Source organism: Phallusia mammillata, chromosome 4 (assembly GCF_965637545.1).
Source record: "Phallusia mammillata chromosome 4, kaPhaMamm4.hap1.1, whole genome shotgun sequence".
Lineage (NCBI taxonomy): Eukaryota > Metazoa > Chordata > Ascidiacea > Phlebobranchia > Ascidiidae > Phallusia > Phallusia mammillata.
In genome coordinates this window covers 4,744,809-4,765,231 of record NC_137255.1, presented here as the reverse complement: position 1 = coordinate 4,765,231, position 20,423 = coordinate 4,744,809, and the positions used below count along the sequence as shown (strand labels likewise).

At 33.7% G+C, this 20,423-nt stretch overlaps 1 protein-coding gene and 1 pseudogene across 2 annotated transcripts in view; both read left to right on the top strand.

Annotated features, from left to right (window-relative positions):
• LOC145222460 (transient receptor potential cation channel subfamily A member 1 homolog) overlaps positions 1-13,096 on the top strand; it is a 15,193-nt gene extending 2,097 nt beyond the window's left edge. Inside the window, exons 2-22 of the mRNA XM_080088594.1 lie at positions 290-413; positions 848-894; positions 1,178-1,229; positions 1,615-1,786; positions 2,221-2,319; positions 3,186-3,289; positions 3,787-3,896; positions 4,573-4,745; positions 5,478-5,590; positions 6,328-6,402; positions 7,722-7,805; positions 8,128-8,299; positions 8,718-8,863; positions 8,947-9,087; positions 9,156-9,356; positions 9,455-9,595; positions 9,697-9,774; positions 9,867-9,935; positions 10,278-10,406; positions 11,147-11,231; positions 13,034-13,096. Coding sequence (XP_079944720.1) covers positions 327-413; positions 848-894; positions 1,178-1,229; positions 1,615-1,786; positions 2,221-2,319; positions 3,186-3,289; positions 3,787-3,896; positions 4,573-4,745; positions 5,478-5,590; positions 6,328-6,402; positions 7,722-7,805; positions 8,128-8,299; positions 8,718-8,863; positions 8,947-9,087; positions 9,156-9,356; positions 9,455-9,595; positions 9,697-9,774; positions 9,867-9,935; positions 10,278-10,406; positions 11,147-11,231; positions 13,034-13,062 — 2,307 coding nt within the window. The 5' untranslated portion in view covers positions 290-326 and the 3' untranslated portion in view covers positions 13,063-13,096. The remainder of the gene's footprint in view (positions 1-289; positions 414-847; positions 895-1,177; positions 1,230-1,614; positions 1,787-2,220; positions 2,320-3,185; positions 3,290-3,786; positions 3,897-4,572; positions 4,746-5,477; positions 5,591-6,327; positions 6,403-7,721; positions 7,806-8,127; positions 8,300-8,717; positions 8,864-8,946; positions 9,088-9,155; positions 9,357-9,454; positions 9,596-9,696; positions 9,775-9,866; positions 9,936-10,277; positions 10,407-11,146; positions 11,232-13,033) is intronic.
• LOC145222463 (kelch-like protein 28) lies at positions 13,065-20,423 on the top strand (annotated as a pseudogene). The gene is made up of 12 exons (XR_013859342.1): positions 13,065-13,126; positions 13,314-13,437; positions 13,976-14,129; positions 14,207-14,421; positions 14,582-14,725; positions 15,273-15,348; positions 15,410-15,510; positions 15,856-16,054; positions 16,576-16,707; positions 17,382-17,540; positions 17,827-17,971; positions 18,146-20,423. The product of XR_013859342.1 is annotated as a kelch-like protein 28 (transcript).

Here is a 20,423-nt window from a genome sequence, read left to right as displayed (position 1 = left end):
ACCATTGTCCCCTTGTTTAATAAGAAATTTTGTTGCATGTAGCAATGGCATATTATTTTGCGTTTGTATTGATAGAAAAAGGTGTTACCTTAGTAGACTTAAGAGCTGCAACTAAAGTGCATAGAATGCTTGGTTACCTTACAATTTAATCACTTTGCAAAAGAAATACTTTTTTTCATTGCATTTTGATTTTAAAATGTCTATGTTTTGTAGTACATCCATAAAAATAGAATCTATGTTGTGTAATAATTTCACACCACTTCGTTTCAGTATTTGTAATTTGTTTCAGTATTTGTAATTACCAATCAACTTTTAATTGATCCAAAATGCATGATAGTAGTGCAGGACAAGGATTGGGTGGACGGATGCTGTTTGAGTTACACTCACTTGAAGAATCACACACATCAGGTCATGTAAGTTTGTCCTATTTTACCAAGTGCTAAATTTAACAGTTTGGGAGACAAATTAAATAAGTGTTTTCTGTGCAATGTATAGATAATGTGTCAAATCTGGTTAATTGCTTATTTTGGTTAATGGCAACAAGATTCCATGGCTCCACATCTGTTACCTGCCTCACTAATAAAACAAACAGTATTTTCATTCTAAATGTAATGATTGTAACTTTGAGTTCTCATGCAACTAAGCACAATATGATGTTATGCAATTAACCAGATTTATAAGTATGTTGAAAAAGAAATACCCCTATTGCATTTGGTAGCATTTGATGTAAGGCATACGATTACCATGGAAATTATATTGTTTTAAATCTACTAATATGGCTGTTTAGAAAACCAATGTGATAAAAATAAATGAAAATACAAGTAAACCTAATTTTCTAAGCCACTAGGAGAAGGCAATAAAGCTTGAAGCGCTTCTTTCTTTTTCTCAGAGTGGGTAAGTGCAAATATTAGCAATAAAACAAAACTGTTTTTTATTTTTGTTGTTTTGTTATTCCTCTATGATATTAAATTGTGATTGCATGAATTACAGATTTCATGCTTTGTTAAATTTTGGTGTGGTATAACAAATATAACGCAATGTTCAATATTTTTGTTGTTGCTCAGAAGAGATGTTTTCAAATCATGGCTTGTGTAATGCCCTTGAAGAGCTCTTTTTGTTTAGGACCTCTGGTTTACATTGTTATATGTATGTGTGAACCTTTTGTGCTATATTTTAGACCTATCCACACAAAATCCCGTGCTGAAGTTGCTGTAGCAAACCTTTGTAAGGTAAGAAAACTAGTCAGTGACATTTCAAGGCTTAGTTTAGGTGAAATTGAAAATAAAAAACTATTTATTTAAAACTTGGTTGTAAAAGTAAAAAGGGTTTTATGACAACAATCTACATGTCAATGTCATACCCAAATTTGTCTAAGATAACTTTTGTAGCTGCAGTATCTCTTTATAATACTTGGAAGATGAAAATCGCATCTTTTTTTGTTTATTTGCTAAGCTAGGGACAACAAAAGTCTTGTATTACTGGGATGTGTTTTGAAGTTTAAAACAAGGGCATGTATTTTTTTTAGCTAGAAATGTGTTACACAATGTAACAAAATGTTATACCTCAAGAGTTAATAGCAACATGGTCTTGATTACAATTGTTTGGTGTTTGCAGATAGTTTGTGATGGAGACTTAGACATGTTACGAACAACTATTGACCAGTTTGATCCGTCTATTGCTAAAGATCCTCTAAACGTGAAAGATAAATATCATAAAACTCCACTGCACTACGCGGCTGAGCACCAACATTTTGAGATTTGCAAATTTCTTGTGGAACAAGGTGCAGGTAAGTGGCTGTTTCAATCTATAGGGTTGTAAGTTCAAATCTGAACAAAAAAGATCATGAAAAATTATTTGAATAAAAAGTGTTTTTTTTTTATCAAACTAAATGATTACACCAAGTATATAGAGCTCTTCAGGCAATTGTATTTTTATTTCGGCGCTTCGACTTCCTATACAGATTGCCTTCATCAGGGAAAATAACACTGAATGCACATAGTACAGTGCATGATAAACAAAGGAAAAACAGAATTAAACACAAGCATGTCACAATGCAACAATAACACTGTGCGATAACAAAGGATTGGGCTGTATATGATGTAATGATAGAATAAAGTAGCAGTCAATTACTGGATCTAAATGTGCTTGAGATAAATGGATTATACAGTGGCAAAGAGGATGCAATTTTGCATGCTTTTAGATTGTAAATTGTCTTTTTAGATGTTAACATTTGTGATTCAAGCGGCTTAAATTCTTTACACTATGCTGCTAGCCACCGTCATTTGGAAATGTGTGAATATCTTATACAGCAAGGAACTGGTGAGCAATATTGCAGTTTGAAAGGTTGCAAATTTTATCACTATCACTTCTAGTTGCTATAAAATTATTTTAGCAACCACCTCTACCCTGTTGGTAGTGGGCATGTACTGTTTTAATTCTGTATTTTTGCTGATACATCTTGTACACAGCTTTTAACATGAAAAGATGGGAGTTTAGAGCAAAATTATACAAAATGGTAGCTGTATGTCATTAGTTTTGTCTGACTTAAAAGCCCCTGTTAAACTTTGAAATATGTGTCAAGAAAAGTGTGCACCGTTTTTGTTCCATTGTAAGCCACGGCTTACATTTTAATATCATACCGATATTCTTTCTACTACACCCATCTTTTTTGTTTTATTTTGTGTCCAAAATTCTTTTGCATGTTGACTTTACATGTCAACATATGCTCTTGCCGGATAAAATTATTTGCAAATCTAATAATTGTTAACAATTAACTGTATTCTGTAGCAAAAGAATGAAGTATCATAAAAAACCATAGCATGAAACATTACATCATGGAGCTCAAAATAGATGATTGCTTACATTGTTTTTTGTTACCTTAACATGCAGATTACAATCGAGTAAATACACCAGTCCACTTCATTGCAGATGTGCAGTTTGTGTAAACAAAAGTAAAAGTGCATAAACTCCAATGGGACTTAATGCCAAACAGTGTACAGTGAATAAGAATACGATTTATTTGGATTAGAACTGGAGGTGAAAGCTTACCTTTCAACAAACTATACTTTTGTTTACTTTATTTCATGTCACCATGATCCTGACAGGATCTCCAAAATATCTTTTAATAAACATATCTGCGTAAGTGACTGCAGATGCATGATTGTATTAGAAAGTATTCTTATCAGATATTAAAGTTCGTGATAAGGATGGTAGAACCGCTCTTCATCAACTGGTGTGTTGTTCATTCGAAGATGACTTAAGCATTAAGCATTTTGAACACCTTTTAGAAGTAAGTTTTATAAGTGAGTATTCATTCCTCGCAATAGAAGTAAAATCATTTTTGAAGGGTAATTATGGGTACCCTACGCTAAGGCAAGGCATCTTGATTCCACTCAGTTTTTTTTCTGCTCTGAAGTTTGTCCATGCACTTTTGCCATCAAATGTGATGGATTTGGATGAAATTTTCCAGATGATAAACATTGACATGTAGATGTGCCATCTGCTTCTTTTGAGTTGATAACCCCTATATTTACTCAACCAGCCCCCTAAAATGGGTAAATTTTAAACAGTGTCTGAATTGGACAAAAATTTGGACAGTTTGTTCTTTTGCCATTATTAGGTGTCAATTGTTATTTTACAATGTAGCCCCCATACCCCCCTAAAATGGGTAAAAGCTTTAAAGTTTAAATCATGGTTCATTTTGCCATAATTGGGTGTTGAAGTATATGCTGGGTATATTCAAACATACCTAAATAAACTAAGTTAAAATCATATCCTGCTATTCAGATGATGATAGATACAGGAGCTTTTATTGATGCAAAAGACAAAAAGAACCTAACTCCTCTTCATCTTGCTTGTGATCTGGGACAACTGGAGCTAATTAGTCTTCTTCTAAAGTAAGTTTCTAACACAAAGTATAGCAAATGGCTCTGACAAATGCATGATACCATGTAACTCAGTATTTCTTAACCTTTTAGAACTCGTACCTCTTAAGCTTTTATAAAAGTATCTCGTACCCCCCTCTCTACAATGGCGGACGGAAGTAAATAAAATTGCAATAATAGGAATTAAACTCAGTGTATTTATAACTTACGTGTTGAATGCATGCATTAAAACAGTCTTGTAAGTTCAACAACAATCAGTCAAAGACATATAACAAAGTAACTTAACACGCATTCTTCACAAATATGCCTAAATAGCGTATAATTTCACACTGCATATCGTACCCTCTGCTTTGGTGCTTCATACCCCCAAGGGGTAAACATACCCCTGGTTAAGAACCCCTGATGTAACTGGTACTTATAATGTGGAATTATCTTATCCAGTCTACACTGGTAAAGTTAGGCAGATTGTAAAATTTGAGATCATCCTTATTTAATCAATAAAAACAATTATAACTGTGTTTCTGTTCTACAGCAACATGCTTTTTTTCCTGTTGTTTTTATAAAGCTTTTTTAACTACATTTTTTTTATTTTCTTATGACATGTTTTAAATTTTCCTATACAAACTCAAAGTAATTGAACTTAGTTAACTTTGTTGCATTTTAACATTTTGATTTTTTTGAAAAATAGGTATTCCAACAATTTGCTGTTTGTTTTGGGCAGAAAGAAAGCTGATGTAACTCAACGTTCTTGGGATGGATGGAATGCATTGGATTATGCTATCAAGGGTGGTAGTGTTCCTTGTGTTCAGAAAATTTTAAAAGATATGAAGTGGAAAAAAGTTTTAAAGAACAGGGGCAAAGGTAGGGTTGACTGAAAGCTTGAAAGTTGTATTACTTACACATATCAGGCTGCAGACTTTCCTTTTATGTGCTAGTGTAAGGCTGTGTGCAAGGAAAAGAATATTTTATGTTTTTCTGTATAAAGTTCAATGGTTTCAATAATTTGAATTTGGTGACTATTGGATCTTAATGAAGCAAACATTTAAACCAACTTAATGGCAACACTTTTTGAAGAATTGTGCGACACTGTACGTATATTGCACGTTTTCTGTGGGTTTTTTTCTTTGTTTTTTTCAGTCTTAAATAAACACTAGGGATGGGCTGACCAAGCCAGAACCGATTAGTTGGTACCGACCATTGTTGTTTTTAATGCTTGGTGCTCAGCCGAGCTGTTGCACAAACTAACCTGATCGATACAAATTTACAAACAAGAGTACAGAATGTAATTGTTCTCGAACAGATGTCTTCTTTTGTTACTTGTGATAGAATAAAGTAGCAATATTTGGTAAATAAGACATATAAATTGTTTATAATTTTACAATTTAACAATCTGAATACGAATAAGATTTGTAAAAAGACTTGTAAAGGTCATGTCAAAACTGTCATGTCACAATGCAGTAAGCATGTTTGGCCGAGATCCCAGCATGAACATGAGATGCTCGGTGTTAGATCAAACAGAACATTTGTAGTTTTGGCCCATCCCTAATAAACACTGTTGTTTTCATTACCTAAATACAAGCTTAAGTTTTTCAGTGTCTCATGACGGTTTTGGGATTGATACTCCGATGAGAAAGTTGATTCTGAAAATGCCTGAGGTTGCTGAAGAAGTTTTGACAAGTTGTTGTAACAAATTTGGTGATTCCAAGGTAAGAGGCTTATTACCTTTTGGTATCTTTGTTCTTTATCCTTAAACGCCACCCTCTTTCCTAACATGGGTAGTTAGATTGTAGGCCCCCTCCACTGGTTCCACCAATCTTTCCATCCAGTCTTGTTATACTTACAGGTCCTGCTACACAGCGCTTCGTAATACAGTGTAGCTGCAGCCTGTTTAATCATGATCCACCAATTGTAATGCCCACTATTTTGCGCTCCATAACGTTTTAACACTTTGCAGCGATTTCTGGCTTAGTGATTGTTAAGTGCAGTTGTGTCACCATTTGTTTATTCGCCAAGCGAAATAAACTCAATTCAAGTTAACCTCCTCGCTGAAAGCTGTATTGTTCCATAAATTTAACAATCAAGGTTGAAATTTACAAACCACAGTTTTGGCAACACTTTCACACAAGACACACATTTATTATTTTAATTTTAGTTTCATATATCTTTATGATTTTTATTTATGTCAAAAGGTTGTACGTTAATTGTTATTCTAAGTGCAAAATGATGTTTGTCAATAAGTTTTAACAGAAATACGTTTTAAGATCTGTGCTATTTTGTGGTGTATAAAGATGCTTTTTATTACCAAAAACAAAAATATGAGCTTTGAAATGTTGTTATGCACACTCGCATTTTATCATGAAGTTGTAAAAAACAGGGAATTAACGAACATTTCATGGCACACTAGTATGCTATTGCACACAGTTTGAGAATCTCTGCTCTACAGGTTTCATTTGATTATGAACTTTTGGATGATGAATGTTTCTGCACACACTGGTCTGTTGACAACAAAGGTCCTGCGGTGAGTACGTTAACCAGGGTAACATGCAAATTTAGTGTGTAAAACAGAAATCTGTGCCATAGGCTGTCAACTTATTACTTGACTGTGACATCAGCCAAATAGTGTTTCTGCATATACAAGAAAGAAAGAAATATGTAGCAAGATGTTAGAGATAGTTTTTAGATCTTGTAGATTTTAAAATAAGTTTTCCAGGCCTGTGTTTTATTCGATTTAACTCAGATATGAACAAAAATCAATAATGCTATCAGGCATGGGCCAAAACTGCAAATGTTCTGTTTGCTCGAACACCGAGCATCTCATGTTAATGCTTAATGGCATAATGGTAATAATGGTACATTGTGATGTCACAAACATTCCCAATTCTATGCTTATAATATAGCGCTCCAAGGCCAGTACATCACCAGTGGTACATGCATTGTACAGACCCTTGATGTATGTGTTTTCTCCCGTCTAACACAGAGGTCACCAAACTTTTTCACTGCGGGCCGGAGGAGTGATAACAATGATTTGCGCGGGCCGCATAGCTTATGCCCTACCCAACGAGGCAATTTTTCTGGCGCTCCAAGTTATGATCTTTCTACAATCCTATTCAAAAACTGGTCTTGCGACTGTTAAACTGTATAATTAGTCTCATCTTACGAGCAATGGTTGTATATTACGCCACAAGTGACAAAAGAAGGCAATTGTTTGAACACAATTAACACTTGTAGTCTTGTCTGTGAAGTAACAAACTGGCTTTGGGTCAACCCTGGGCGTTAAAATCCTATGAAACGCGGTAATATTAATTCTGAATATCCCCACAGAAAAACCTTTCTAAGGAGCAGATTAACTTCCAATGTTACAAAGCCATAGGTTGGTGACCCCTGGTCTAACACATTGAAAAAACAGTTATGTTTGTTCTTGGATATCCTTTTGAACACTAGTTTTGTATGTTAGCAAGGCATGATGAGGCAAATTTAATACTTGGGTCAGTTTGTGCAACTACTTGGCCGAGCACAATAATTAAAAATAGCGATGCTCAGTACCAGGTACTCAGGTACTAGTTCAGTTCGGCCAATCCCTAGATGCTTTTATTGCAATCTCTTGCAGACTTTAAAACAACAATCACCAATAATTTTATTTTGTTTCAATGCTATGAATTACCAAAAGATTCCAATGCTTTTCACAAAGAAAGAAAATTTATAAACAGTCAAAACTTTAAGTTAATTATAGTTCTAACACAGTTTAAATAGTTGCATATATCGTGTAAAATTAGAAATTTTTTAAACTACGAGATGCAAAATGATACGTTTGCCTGAATATTATGGATTTTGTTACAGGTATCCAATCAGAATGAAAGTCTGGTAAATTCTTACTCCAATGATTTAAATCTGCTCAAGAAAAACCACCCTTTGAACATTGTGGTAAGGTAGCACATAACTTGTTTGCAAGGTGTCTTCAACTAGTGTGGTGGTTCCGTACTACTAAGGGTGGAATATAAATACTTGAGGGTGGAAATTTACTTACTCCAATTTTTGCATGTGGTTTGAAACCAACATTAAGGCTCTGAGAATAGGAGCTTTAACGTTGATAAAAGACCAAATTTTGAATGATTTAGAATCTATTATTGGGGAGAGATGAAAATGTTTTGAATTGTGAAGGAGGGATTTGTCAAAAAAAGTTAGGAACCACTGAGCTAGTGTATGATTTTGGTTTCAATACATTGCTGAAGATTTTTATATGCAGGTCGAACTAGAACGAAAAAAGCTCTTGTGCCACCCACTGGTTGTTAGTCTACTAAACTCCCAGTGGAACAGATTTGTATGTCGGGTGTATTGTATCAATCTGCTGTTCTATTTAATATTCATGGTGTTTTTCAACTTATATATGTTGATGATGCCTCCCCCATATTTCATTGGTAAGTTCACTGAATATAGATGTAGGTTCCGAAAAAATATTCAGTCGTTCATTTATTAGTTAAAAAGGATAAAAGAATAAATGTTTTTTTCTGAACTTACATCCATTGCTATAAGGCTCATTAGTCTTTATACATCAAGCAACAGACTGGGTGGTCCCAGCTTTTCAGTTTCAATTTCGTTATTCACTGAATGTACATAGAATATTTTTGCAAAACTTTGTGTGTGGAAGACGTTTTACTTGGTAAACATCCTTTTCATCAGTGGTTGCAATGTAACAGGGTTGCTCACCTTCCACCACATGTGCCATGAATACAAATAAAAAACAAATTTACGTGGCCGTCTACTTAACGAAATTGATGTTTAAATTCTATATATGCACAACTGTTTTGTAAAAAAAAACGGAGACACTGACTTTAGACTCAGATTCAAGCAACATGACATCATGCGTTATGATAATACCTGAAGCACAACCATCATTTGGACGTTGTTATGACTACAACTCATGGGGAATTGTTGCAAAAGGCTTTGTCATTGCCCTTTCGACCCTCAGTCTATTGAAAGAGGCAAGTTTTTAATTTCAAAAGTTATATATCATTGAAAATTATATTTTTGTTAATAAAAACTTCATATTTTTTGTCTTTTTTAGTTGTACCTGGTCTACTCACAAAAGATGTTTTATTTTATAAGCCTTACCAACCTTTTCGAGGTTACACTTTACATTTTGGCAATTCTCACTGTTTATTCAGACACAAACTCGGGAGGACCTAGATACTATGGTATTAGGGAGGTGGGTCATTCATCCCCAAACGTTCGGTTTTTGCAATGATTGAACTTCGTTTATTTTGCTGCTCATAGGATTGGCAGTGGCAGATTGGAGCAGTCAGCGTTTTTCTATCATGGATGGTTTTGATCATGTTCATAAAAAATCTGCCAACATTTGGAATATACGTTCTGATGTTTACCACAATTCTGGGCACCTTTATGAAATTCTTTGTTGTCATTGTCCTTTTCATTTTGGGCTTTGCATTCAGTTTCCATTGTTTACTGCAGAATCAGGTGAGTAGGCTATAGTTATTGCGATTTTGTGAAACTGTAGTGACACCGTTTTAGAGAATCTTTTTGTTTTTTGGTGACAAATTATGTTTTTTATATAGTACGGGTTTCAAGGATGGTGGAACGCGGTGGTCAAAACTTCACTTATGATGATTGGGGAATTTGGGTTTAAAGACATTTTTGTGGCAGAGGCTAAGGCAATTGACACTGGAGCAAGCACGCAAACACTTACTGCATCAATTGTAAGTTGTAAGTTTGCAGGCTAACCTTATTTATCTATTTTTGCATTAAACCGGTGGTAATCCCTCTACCAATACTTATTTCAAACATGGTTATTTCACAGGTAAACTTCCGAGCTGTATCCTACATCCTCTTTGTAATCTTCGTTATTGTAATGAGCATCATCATGATGAACTTACTGGTAAATGTTTAAAAAAGGAACTTGTTTTGTATTTGTGCAAACAAACAAATTTCTCTGTACAAGCTTATTTGTGTGTAAAATATTCTTTTTAGGTTGGTCTAGCTGTTGACGACGTTAAAAGTGTGCTAGCAAACGCAGAATTTGAAAGTTTGGCAATACAGGTATATTTTTATGTAACTGAATATACCTCAGTGAACAAAGTATACAAAACCTGTAGTTAACATCTAGTTTAACTGTTGGAAAAGCTTTGTAAGATGACTTCATGTGGGTATGTTTTAGGGGTAGATCTTACGTCAAGGAGAACTAAAAAAAACATTTAGTACATTCGAGCACGCGGATACAAAGTGCAGGGTCTATATTTAAATGTAGCTAGGGCTAAAAAAACAATCTGTGCGTTTCTGCTTGCAAAAAAACATGTCAAACGTCGACAACCGATTATACGATTATATACCTTGTACAATTGTTTCTTTGTTCAGTTGTGTTTTTGACAATCTTGCTTGCAGGTAAAACTCACTCTGGATATCCAGTACTTGTTACCACAGGTTGTCCGACGTCGGGTTATTCAGAAGTCTGATTACTATATTCCCAATCGAAACCTTTCAACCAAGATTAAAACTCTTAATCCTGAAATGGTGGGTAACATCAAAGAATAATTCTTGCAAGAATAAAGTAGTTATTCAGACAGTTGCAAGAATAAAGTATACCATGCCGATTTCTTGATTTTAAAATTAATCCCTAAGTTGTGTTTGCCACAAAAACTTAATTGTAATTGTGACCTCAGGTATAACGCAGTTGTTTAAAATTGAAATTCGCTGGGTTGAATATTTAAACCATGTTTAGAATATAATATTATCACAAGTAATTACAGCCTAACTATGAGCGATGCAGACAACAATCGAGGATAATAATAGACTGGTAACTCGTCTTGAAACGAGTCTTAAAGTCATCCACTGTTTGGAAAACATCACTTAAGTAATAGGCTAAGCATCTCTGTCAAAGATGAACAAAAATTCATTACTGGCTGGAATCAGTCCTAAAGCGTCCATGCCAACCAGCGCTTATGACACACTATGTCTGCATGAAGTCTTCAGGGCTAATCCCAGTTATAAATATATGTACATCTTAACCGATTAACAGACAATCTACCACGAGGAAATGTACCAACCCGGTGCTATGTGATGCGACTTTTGGTGGGTTCTTCACTGAGCCGGTGAAGCTCAGTTGGTAGAGCGCGGGTCTCAAAAAGACTCCTGTCGTGGGTTTAAATCCCACCGCAAGCTAGTTTTTTTTAGCCTGCACCTTGACATATGGAAATGCTTGGTGACCGGCTGATGCGGCATAACATAAAAATAATCACCCGAATTCCTTTTAGAGCGAGCGCGACGATTTTAAAAGGAGGCTTGAATCCCTGGAGGAAAAGATTGTAACCCTTGGCAACCGTTCAAGGTCAATGGAGGGTATGATGTCATCGATTGTGTCACATTTCAATATCGGGTTAAAAGAAAATGACGACAGCAGCCAGTGACGCCACAATCCGATTTCGTGTATTTAATTGTTTGGCAAACAAAATATCAGAAGAGAGATTGGTTCATGCCCAGTTAATTTGTTGTGTTGCGTACAACAAACAAAATCGGTGTTCTACTGTTTTTAATGTGACGCCGTTGCCAAAATTTGGCTGGTCTTGAGATGCGCAAGCGACAAAAACAATACCAGATTTAATTTCTTTGAAGTGCCCATTGATATCGCCAAACAAAATACCACACTTAAGTTACAAGTACTTTTTGGAAATACTTGGCTTTTGTACAGCTTTACTGGCTAACGCCTTCAAAAGACCTAGCGTACTATAATTTGTACAGCTTGGTTTTAACTTTATCTGTATTTTTACGTGGCATTCAATAAAGGAGAAACAGGGTGTCGGTCGTCCATAGTTTTATAAAATAAGGTTAAGTATCCGGCTATTTTGACAAATGGAAACCGACTCATATTAGTCAGCGTACATTAACCTATTGGGTTAAACCTATGCGCCCTACTGCCTTTTTAACGATCACCAGGCATACCAACTTTATTGTTGTTCATTCCGCAAGTGTATGTCATAAACCAGCATAAGTGGGCGGTAAACCACCACCTTGGCAACACACAACGAAACCAAGGGAAATTTCCCGTCAACAACTTTTTTATTTTGTTAATAATGTTTGCAAAAGGCCAAAAAGCTCATATAATTGTGTTGAATAACGCTGAAATACAATGATGATTCTAAGTACTTTAAAATTAATAACCATTTTAACAAAAAAATGATTTCTCTAGCAAGACTTTTTTTTCGCACTAGGGGATTTCCCTTAAATATGAGAACGAAAGTGATCTTGAAACAGTTCTTCAAAATTGCAGCAGTGCAAAAATACTTTAATTTACTCTTGCTTTGTAAGCTAAATGCCAAATACTAATGATAACAAATTAGCATAAGTTGTGTAACTTTGTGACAACTATCGGCTAGTGTTTTTTTATGCTGAGTTGTGTTACTGCCACACACTGCGCAGTACGACAAACGACCATCGCAGATGTTTTATAATATGTTGTAAAATACAGTGTATTTAGTCATGATCAATTGATTATAGCCTTCACCATTTTCCTGTTTATAATGTTTTAGTGTTGCACAGTTATTACCAGCTTTGTGAGCATAATTTTCCTGTCTCCACTCATGTAGCCAAGTATGGAATTGTTGGAGCAATGTTTTTAAATCTGGCCCACTACTTTTAAAAAGGACTAAAACAGATGATTCCGGTTACTAGCAATCCCTTTGTTAAGGAATTTCAGTTAATCTAAGCAGCCCTCCATGAACCCATTGAAAGTTTAATCACAAACAAAGTTTCCTGCCTCGTATCAGAGCAAATGCGAGCTTCATAGTGGGGGATTGATCTAGCTCAGTTGGTAGAGTGCAAGTCTTGGAAAGACTCCTGCCGGGTGTTCAGATTCCACCACAGGCTAGATTTTGCTTGGTGACCGGTTGAAGTGGTATTATGCACTTAATGGGCCTGGCATACGGTCATTATATGTAATGATGTGGTAATTGCTTATCTGCGGGGACATTTCAGGGCTGATCCCAGTCATGAATTTATGTTCATCTTACATACAAGTAAACTAGTACTCTTTGACTAATTAGTGTTTTGTTACACTGGGTGATATTATACACCGTATGTATGTGGTAAGAGAACAGTACATCTTTGTATTACTTGTAGGTCTTTATTATGTGTCTATGTTTTAGGTCTTGTATTGGTTTTTAACATGCAGTAAACATGGCACCCATTGATGCTGGTGTTATGAAACACCAAGCTTGGTTAGGTCAACTACTTGATGAGTAAGTTTTTTATGTAAATTGTGAAAATAGAACAAAGTTTAAATAACTTAAACTCATATAAAGCTATTGCTGCCAGGCATAATATTAGGTTTGTAGAGCTCCAAAAATATTTGTATTAAATATACATTTGCCAGAAGAGCTTTATAAACCTAAACTCATGTTTCACAATTTTTTCTTATTGATGCAGTGACCGAAATGCAGCAGATTCAACTTGTGATTTGGTGCTGGAGTCCGAGGGAAAGCAATTCAAAGTTCACAAAAGTGTGTTGATGCTTGTTTCCAACTATTTCAGAAGGATGTTTACTATTGAGGTAAATGATGGTGTGAAAGGGTTTCTCAAAAATTGTTTGGCTTGTACACATGGGAATTTTTACTTCGGGTTTAATACCAAGCCCTTAATAGCTCTTTGTACTACAAGAATGTTGGCATCTTTCTACCTATTTTGGACTTCATAAAATCCTAGTGAGTTTTCTTTTTACTTACAATAACTCAACAAATTTTTCAGGTTAGATTACTACATGATGTTTAAAATAGACTCTTTTTTTGCATCGTATTGGCATAAAACCATTTTGTAAATGGTGATTTGTATACATGTTAAAGTGTGCAAGATCAGATAAAATGTTATTTGCATGGGTTAGTTGCTTTTTTAAAACCATTACAATAGTTTAGTGTAAGTTTGTTTGTTTTATGGCTTTATTTAAAGTTGGGTTTGGTGTTCCACAATATTTTTTTAATGCATAATGTTTTTCTTGGTTTAAATAAGGTTGAAAACATGGGTAAAACCAGTCAAAAAATTGCAGCTAGGATGAATTTTATGTTGGCTTTGTGGAAAAATCAGTTGTTTTACAGATGAAAGAAAAATATGAAGTCATCATCAAAATGCAAAACATTCCTCATCAGCGACTTGCAAATATCATTCAGTTCATATATTCTGGTAAAATTGAAATAACAGAGGAAAATATGTTGGATATTTTGGATGATGCAGAGTACACAGAAATTGAAGGTACTCCGATTTTCTTGACTTTTTGCACTGCTGTGAATTAAAAATCAAAAAATTATCATAATAATGTTGTTGTACAGTTCTTAAAGCAAAATGTAGTGCCTTTCTCCTTAATGTTATTTCTGCTGACAACTGCTTGAAACTTCGAGCTTATGCTCAGAGATACAACCTGGATGATTTAATTACAAAAGCAAACCACTTTATTGTGGAAAATTTTGAAACTGTTGTACAAAGTGAAGATTTGAAGCAACTTGAATTTGGTGACTTGTCTTCCATTCTTGAGAACCGAATTAAAGTAAGTTTGAATTTGAAATTTTTGTGGTTGTAATAGTTTTAAACTTGAATTGTTTTGAATAGCCATGTCCATTACTTGTACTACTCTACATATATCAGATTAAGAGTGTAAAACAAATGTTTTAAGAATACCTATTTTGTGTGAATGTGAATATGTACAGAACTGTGAGGAAGCTGTTTTTACTGGAATTGTGGAATGGGTTCATCACAACCCTCTTCAACGTAATAAATTGTTTTTGAAGCTTTTCTCCACACTTGATCTTTCTTTGATGACTGCTGACTTTTTGAATAAAGTTTATGAGCAGGTAAATGTACAACTTGTCTCTGTCTGACATTTCTGTGTAAGGTACTGTTTAAAATAATGAAAGTATAGCATTTCATTGTTTCCCCTGACTAAAATTGGTTAAAACATAAAATGTATAGAACGCGTCCTAACATTGGTTTGTTTCTCATATAAAGCAACATTAAAAGACTTGATTGAGTTAACAATCAAAATTATGAAAAGTTTTTGATCAGGGTCACACCCTTTTTTCACGGTTGGTCAATTAATATTTTTTGTATTGTTAGAAAAAGAGTAATTTATGAAAAAAATGAAAGTATTTTCAAAACAATATGTATAATTGGTCACAGGATCACCATGATTCAAAGGAAGTTTACTCTTTTCCTGACAATACAAAAAATAATAATTGACCAGCTGTGAAAAAAAGTGGTGATCCTGATCTACATACAGATTAAACATTTCTTTGTTTATATTTTTCCAATTTTTGTGTACAAAATTTTTAGCTGTATTTTTTTAATAAAAAAGGTTAAATAAGGTAGTTAGTCAAAATTAAGGTCATTTTTACTATTCAGAACTTGGTAAAGAGCAACAATTACTGTTTAAAGTTGTTGACCCAAGCTTCCCTTGAAATGAACACAAAGCTTAAAGGTATTTGTTTGTTTTTTGCCAGTTGATTTGTAACTAAATTTGTGCACATTCTTACTTAAAGGTGAAAAACAATCAAGAGAATTTCTTGTAATTGGTGGAGAAGATACAGAACAAGATTGTGTTGTTTATCATGTTACAACTAAGCAATCAAGGCAACTGCCAGTAAGCTGTGTTTTCTTGTTAGCAATTAAAAAACTACATATAAATCTGTATATTCAACTGTTTTTTTGGATACAATTTTCTCCAAAAAATACAGCATATGTGTTTTTATCTTATGATGGCAATAAACATTGTTAAAGCAATCTGCTGTACTCTCAGTATCATGAAATTAAATTTATAAATTGAAAACCACCTCATTGTAATGATGTAGAGTTTGTTTGCTTTTCATAATCACACTTTCATGATCTCCACTACAGACATTGATTTGTGCATTTGAAACCAAACATTTATTTTGGTATTTGTGCAACTGCAGTGTTAAGGTTTTTTTGGAAATGTTTGTTCAAACAGAAACTCCAATTACCACGATGTGGAGCATTATCAGCACAAGTTGGAAAGAAAGTTTATGCCATTGGAGGTGCTGCAGTACACAATAGTACAAATCCATACAAAAGTGGAGAAATGCTTGACCTAAATGAACAAACAGGATGGATTGCAATACCTGACATGGGGGAAGCACGGAGTTATGGTGGATCAGCATTGATTGAAGGTGGGTTTTTGTCTTAAAATTATTATTTTGTGTTTATGTTTACTCATTTTAATCATAGGTCACATGTCAGTTGCCACTGTAAGGTCCAGCTATTTCTGTAATATCTAGTGCTTAGGTGTTACATTCGAAAAATCATTGTTTGAAATAGCTTTTTTATTAGTTTAGTTGCTGCATGTGAATGAGTTGATGTTGCTAGGTTTTATGTTGAATTTAGTGCATTGCATTTGAAACATTGCATTTGACTAATTTAACCTAGAATTATAGAGTAAATGATTAGGAAAGTAAAATTCCTTGTTAACATCGATACAAAGCAGAGACGAAACGCAAAGTTGTTTGTGAACAATCTATGTGCAGAACTTATTTTTACAAGCACAAAAAGTCATATCAACAATATAAAACAGGCAACATCCACCAACTATGTAAAGATACCTAATTTGTATTAAATGTACACATCACTAGGTTGACCAGTGTTATGACACAAAAATTGATCATTTTTTTCACATCAGTTGTGTTATTTGCAGATTTTATCTATGTCACTGGGGGTTACGATGGTAAAACACTCTCAAGTTGTGAAAAGTATGACATCCACAACAAAAAGTGGTCAAACATAAGTAACCTGGTAAGGTATGGACATGGAATGGTTGTTTGTAATGGTGAGTTTGAAAACATTTGCCGGAAAACACTGCAATAAAAGTTGTTTTTGTTGCTATAAAAGTGGAATATTATTCTCCTGTTTAGTTTTATAATACACATTTAATCTTAAACTTCTTGATTAAATGTAGAAGTAAAAAAGATAAATACAGGAATTTCTTAATTATGTATAACTTAATTAACTGATATTTGATTACCAGTTTGCCTTTTGGCAAAATTAACTTTCTAAGCTTAAACTGCATCTAAGATGTTCAAATCTTTAGTTTATTGGTAAACAATGATCCTATATCTTATTTTTTAATGTTAGATGTAAAACAAATGTTTTATCTGTTACAACAAGTTTCAATCCAATTTTTATGACCTATTTTTTTTAAATGGTCCCCAGTTTTATCAGATAATCCAGAAAGATCAAATGATAAAAAAAAATTAGTGACAAGATCCAATGTATATTTTTATTTTTACAAATTATATTTTCACAAACAGATACAGAATACAATGGATTTGTTGATACTTGTTTGTTTCCAATAGTGGTGTTTGTTTCCAATAGTGGTTTGGAGGTTTGTTTTGTATTTCCTGAACATGACTCACATTTAGGTTAATACCCACAAACATAGCTTTCTGTTGTATGCACGTTTTTTTATGCTGAGAATCATTGTATTGGTCTGCACTTTTTTAGGTTTACTTTACTGCATTGGAGGATGGGGTGATAGCAAACGATTATCCTCATGTGAACTTTATAACATGCAGAGTGGTGTATGGAATGAGATTGCACCTCTCATTCAAGCAAGAAGCCATTTGACAAGTGTTGTATTGGATGGAAAAATTTATGCAATAGGTAAATATTTAGGTTGAATACGCAACCATACACACAATCACATGTCTTTCAAAACTGTTCCTAATCGCAGATTATATGTTTTCATACAATTGCTTTAGAACTGTTATATAACAAAAAAATAAAAGTGTATTAAACAAAAAGATGTTAGTAGAATACCGGATCTGTAAAACTGTAAGTGTACATATGTGGTTATTGACTTAATTTGCTGTTACAAACACACATGGATAAAAAAAATCTGATTATTTGCATTATTTTGTACAAATCCTCTTGCTATTGTTTCTGACAGGAGGCTGGAGTGATGATCTGCTATTAAAAACATGTGAACAATATGATCCAAAGTCAAAGAAGTGGCAATTGGTTGCATCACTTAATATTGCACGGTCCATGCCATCAGCATGTGTGGTTGGAAACAAAATATTCGTTATTGGCGGGTAAGTTACTTTATCAATCATGCAGATTATTAAGTTCTGCATAAAATTAAAACAAAAACATGGACATGGGTCCCAAATGTGATAGTGTCAGACTTGTATCAAGGAAAACATGATAATATGATTAGCAGAAAGTATATTGACCTGTTATAATTTACAAAATTTTAATTTTTACAGTTGGGATGGCAAAAACAACTTAGAGTCAGTTGAAGTGTATGACCCAATTTTAGATGTTTGGACAATTGCATTTAAAACCCAAAAAAAATTTTTGCTGCAACTGTTGTTGCAATTTAAATACCAAGTGGATTTGACTGGGAATATCATTTCAATCAAAGTTTTTACCAAATGAGTGTTAAGCATCAAGTCTACCAACCGTAAAATGATTGCATAACATCAAGGTTTTTTGAAATTCTTTGTGCTGTATTTAGCATTAATTTTATTATTGTCTTGTTGTTGCAACTTAAACATGATCTCATTTTTTTTCTTGCCTGACAAATCTAGTGATGTCATTGAGTTTTTAGAATGTGGTGTGTACTTCAATTATTTAATTTTCATATTGCTTTTTATGTTTTTTATACATTTGGTAATATTTGTTTGCAAAAGCCAACCACTGTTATGTTGTTGATGCTGAAACACATAATTTGTGAAGTGTTTTAATGGCATCTGATTTTTCTTCGTTTTCAAAACTAAACTATAATAACAAGGCAAACTTGTTTATTAATGACCTTGATTGCCTCAGAACAAATGCCAAGATTATTTTAATTTTTTTAGTAAATGTTTTTTTTTAACTTTCTTCTACTGACAAAATGCAATTTTTTAATCAATTCAGGGTTTTTTTTAAATTGTAGATTAGTTACTTTGTGTACAATATTATTTATCTCCTAAAATTAAAAAAACTGATTTGTCTTCGGTGGGAATGTAAAACACTTGTATGTGCCATTTTTCTATACTTGTGACTAAATTGTTGGGTGTTTTTTATACAAAATTTTAAACTTGGTGCTCAAAATCAAAACTTCGTTTCTTTGAAGTAAATGTTATTGTAGCTATTGGCTGTCAGGTGGAATTCTAGGATTTTATTTAAAACTATCCTATACATATGTTGTTGTAGTGAATCTTGTGATACATATGTTATTGTAGTGATAAGCCAGTCTGCAGAGTATGGCAACTGCACATACGATTCTTTTTGGAAAAAAAGTTTTTTTTTTAATTTTTTAAAGAGGTGAAGACAGGCTAATCAAATGGCTTTGATGCAAAATTTCTGCATGCAAATCCAAAAAATTGGCGCACAAAAATTTTTTTTAGACAAAAATCATGTGTGCAGCGCCACAGTCTACAGACTGGGTGATACGTATGTAATTGTTGTATCAACGTCGCCTAAGTTGGAACTTTTGTTCTGTATCTGTGAGTGTATTTAATGATTTGTACGCGATTCACGCCTGTATTTATAGTAGAGGTCAATATATGTAAATATTTTTTCTTTTATTTGTATACTTACACATTCTCTGTTTATATTTTAACTTACCACACTGTTTATTTTAACTTAAGAGATGCAATGTCCTAATGTTTTTTCAGAATGTGAAAAGCACAGATTTAGTAGGAAAAGTTCTGTTTTGTTGCTTTGTGATTGTGCCTTTTAAATATCTTTGTTGGTGAAAATAAGTGTGGTAATCTTATTGCATAAAAGTAAAAGCTTCTACTCAGATAAAAGGAAGACTTTTATTTTCCTCTTTTTCTTCCCTATTTACAACAGACTTCTTACTGTTGCTTTCTTCAAAGTCATCTCAAAACTGCACAGTAAACTCTGATTTAAAACAACCTGACTACACGAAAGAGAAGAGAATTGTCAAAAAGAGATGCTGTTACCTTGAACACAGTGTCATAAACATATATATGTACCTTGCTGTGGAATGCCTGTGTATTGCTTATTATTCTTTAAATCCACATGTTGTAAATAAAGGTACATGTAACAGCCAGCATACTAAACAAGCCTGTGTTGTTTGTGATGAGACAACCTTGTGAGGTTATATTTGATCTATTATTGTTTTTGCACTTTTTGCCTTTTGTGTACAACTTGATATATATTGTTTATATGTTTGGTTAATCTTGATCAAATAACGTTTCATGATGTTGGTTATAACAAGGTTTCTTGTTTGGTGGAATTCCATTATTCAACCAGCTGGTATCTACCCATGTTGTCACACCCAGTCACATTACCTGTTGCATCCCTCACTTCTTCAGCGAGATCTCTAGCTTCTCTGCCATGTGTTGGTTGTAAATATAGGTGCAGCCGACGCGCTCTTTTATCATTGTATTCCATGCTTGTTTTAATATTGCAAATTTTCAACCAGTAAGTTTTACCAGCTGTTACCTGATTTTGTGTTGTCACTGCAAATTTTGCTTTTAAAACTTGAATGTTAAGTGCAGAACCAAAATACAATACACTGTAAACACCAAG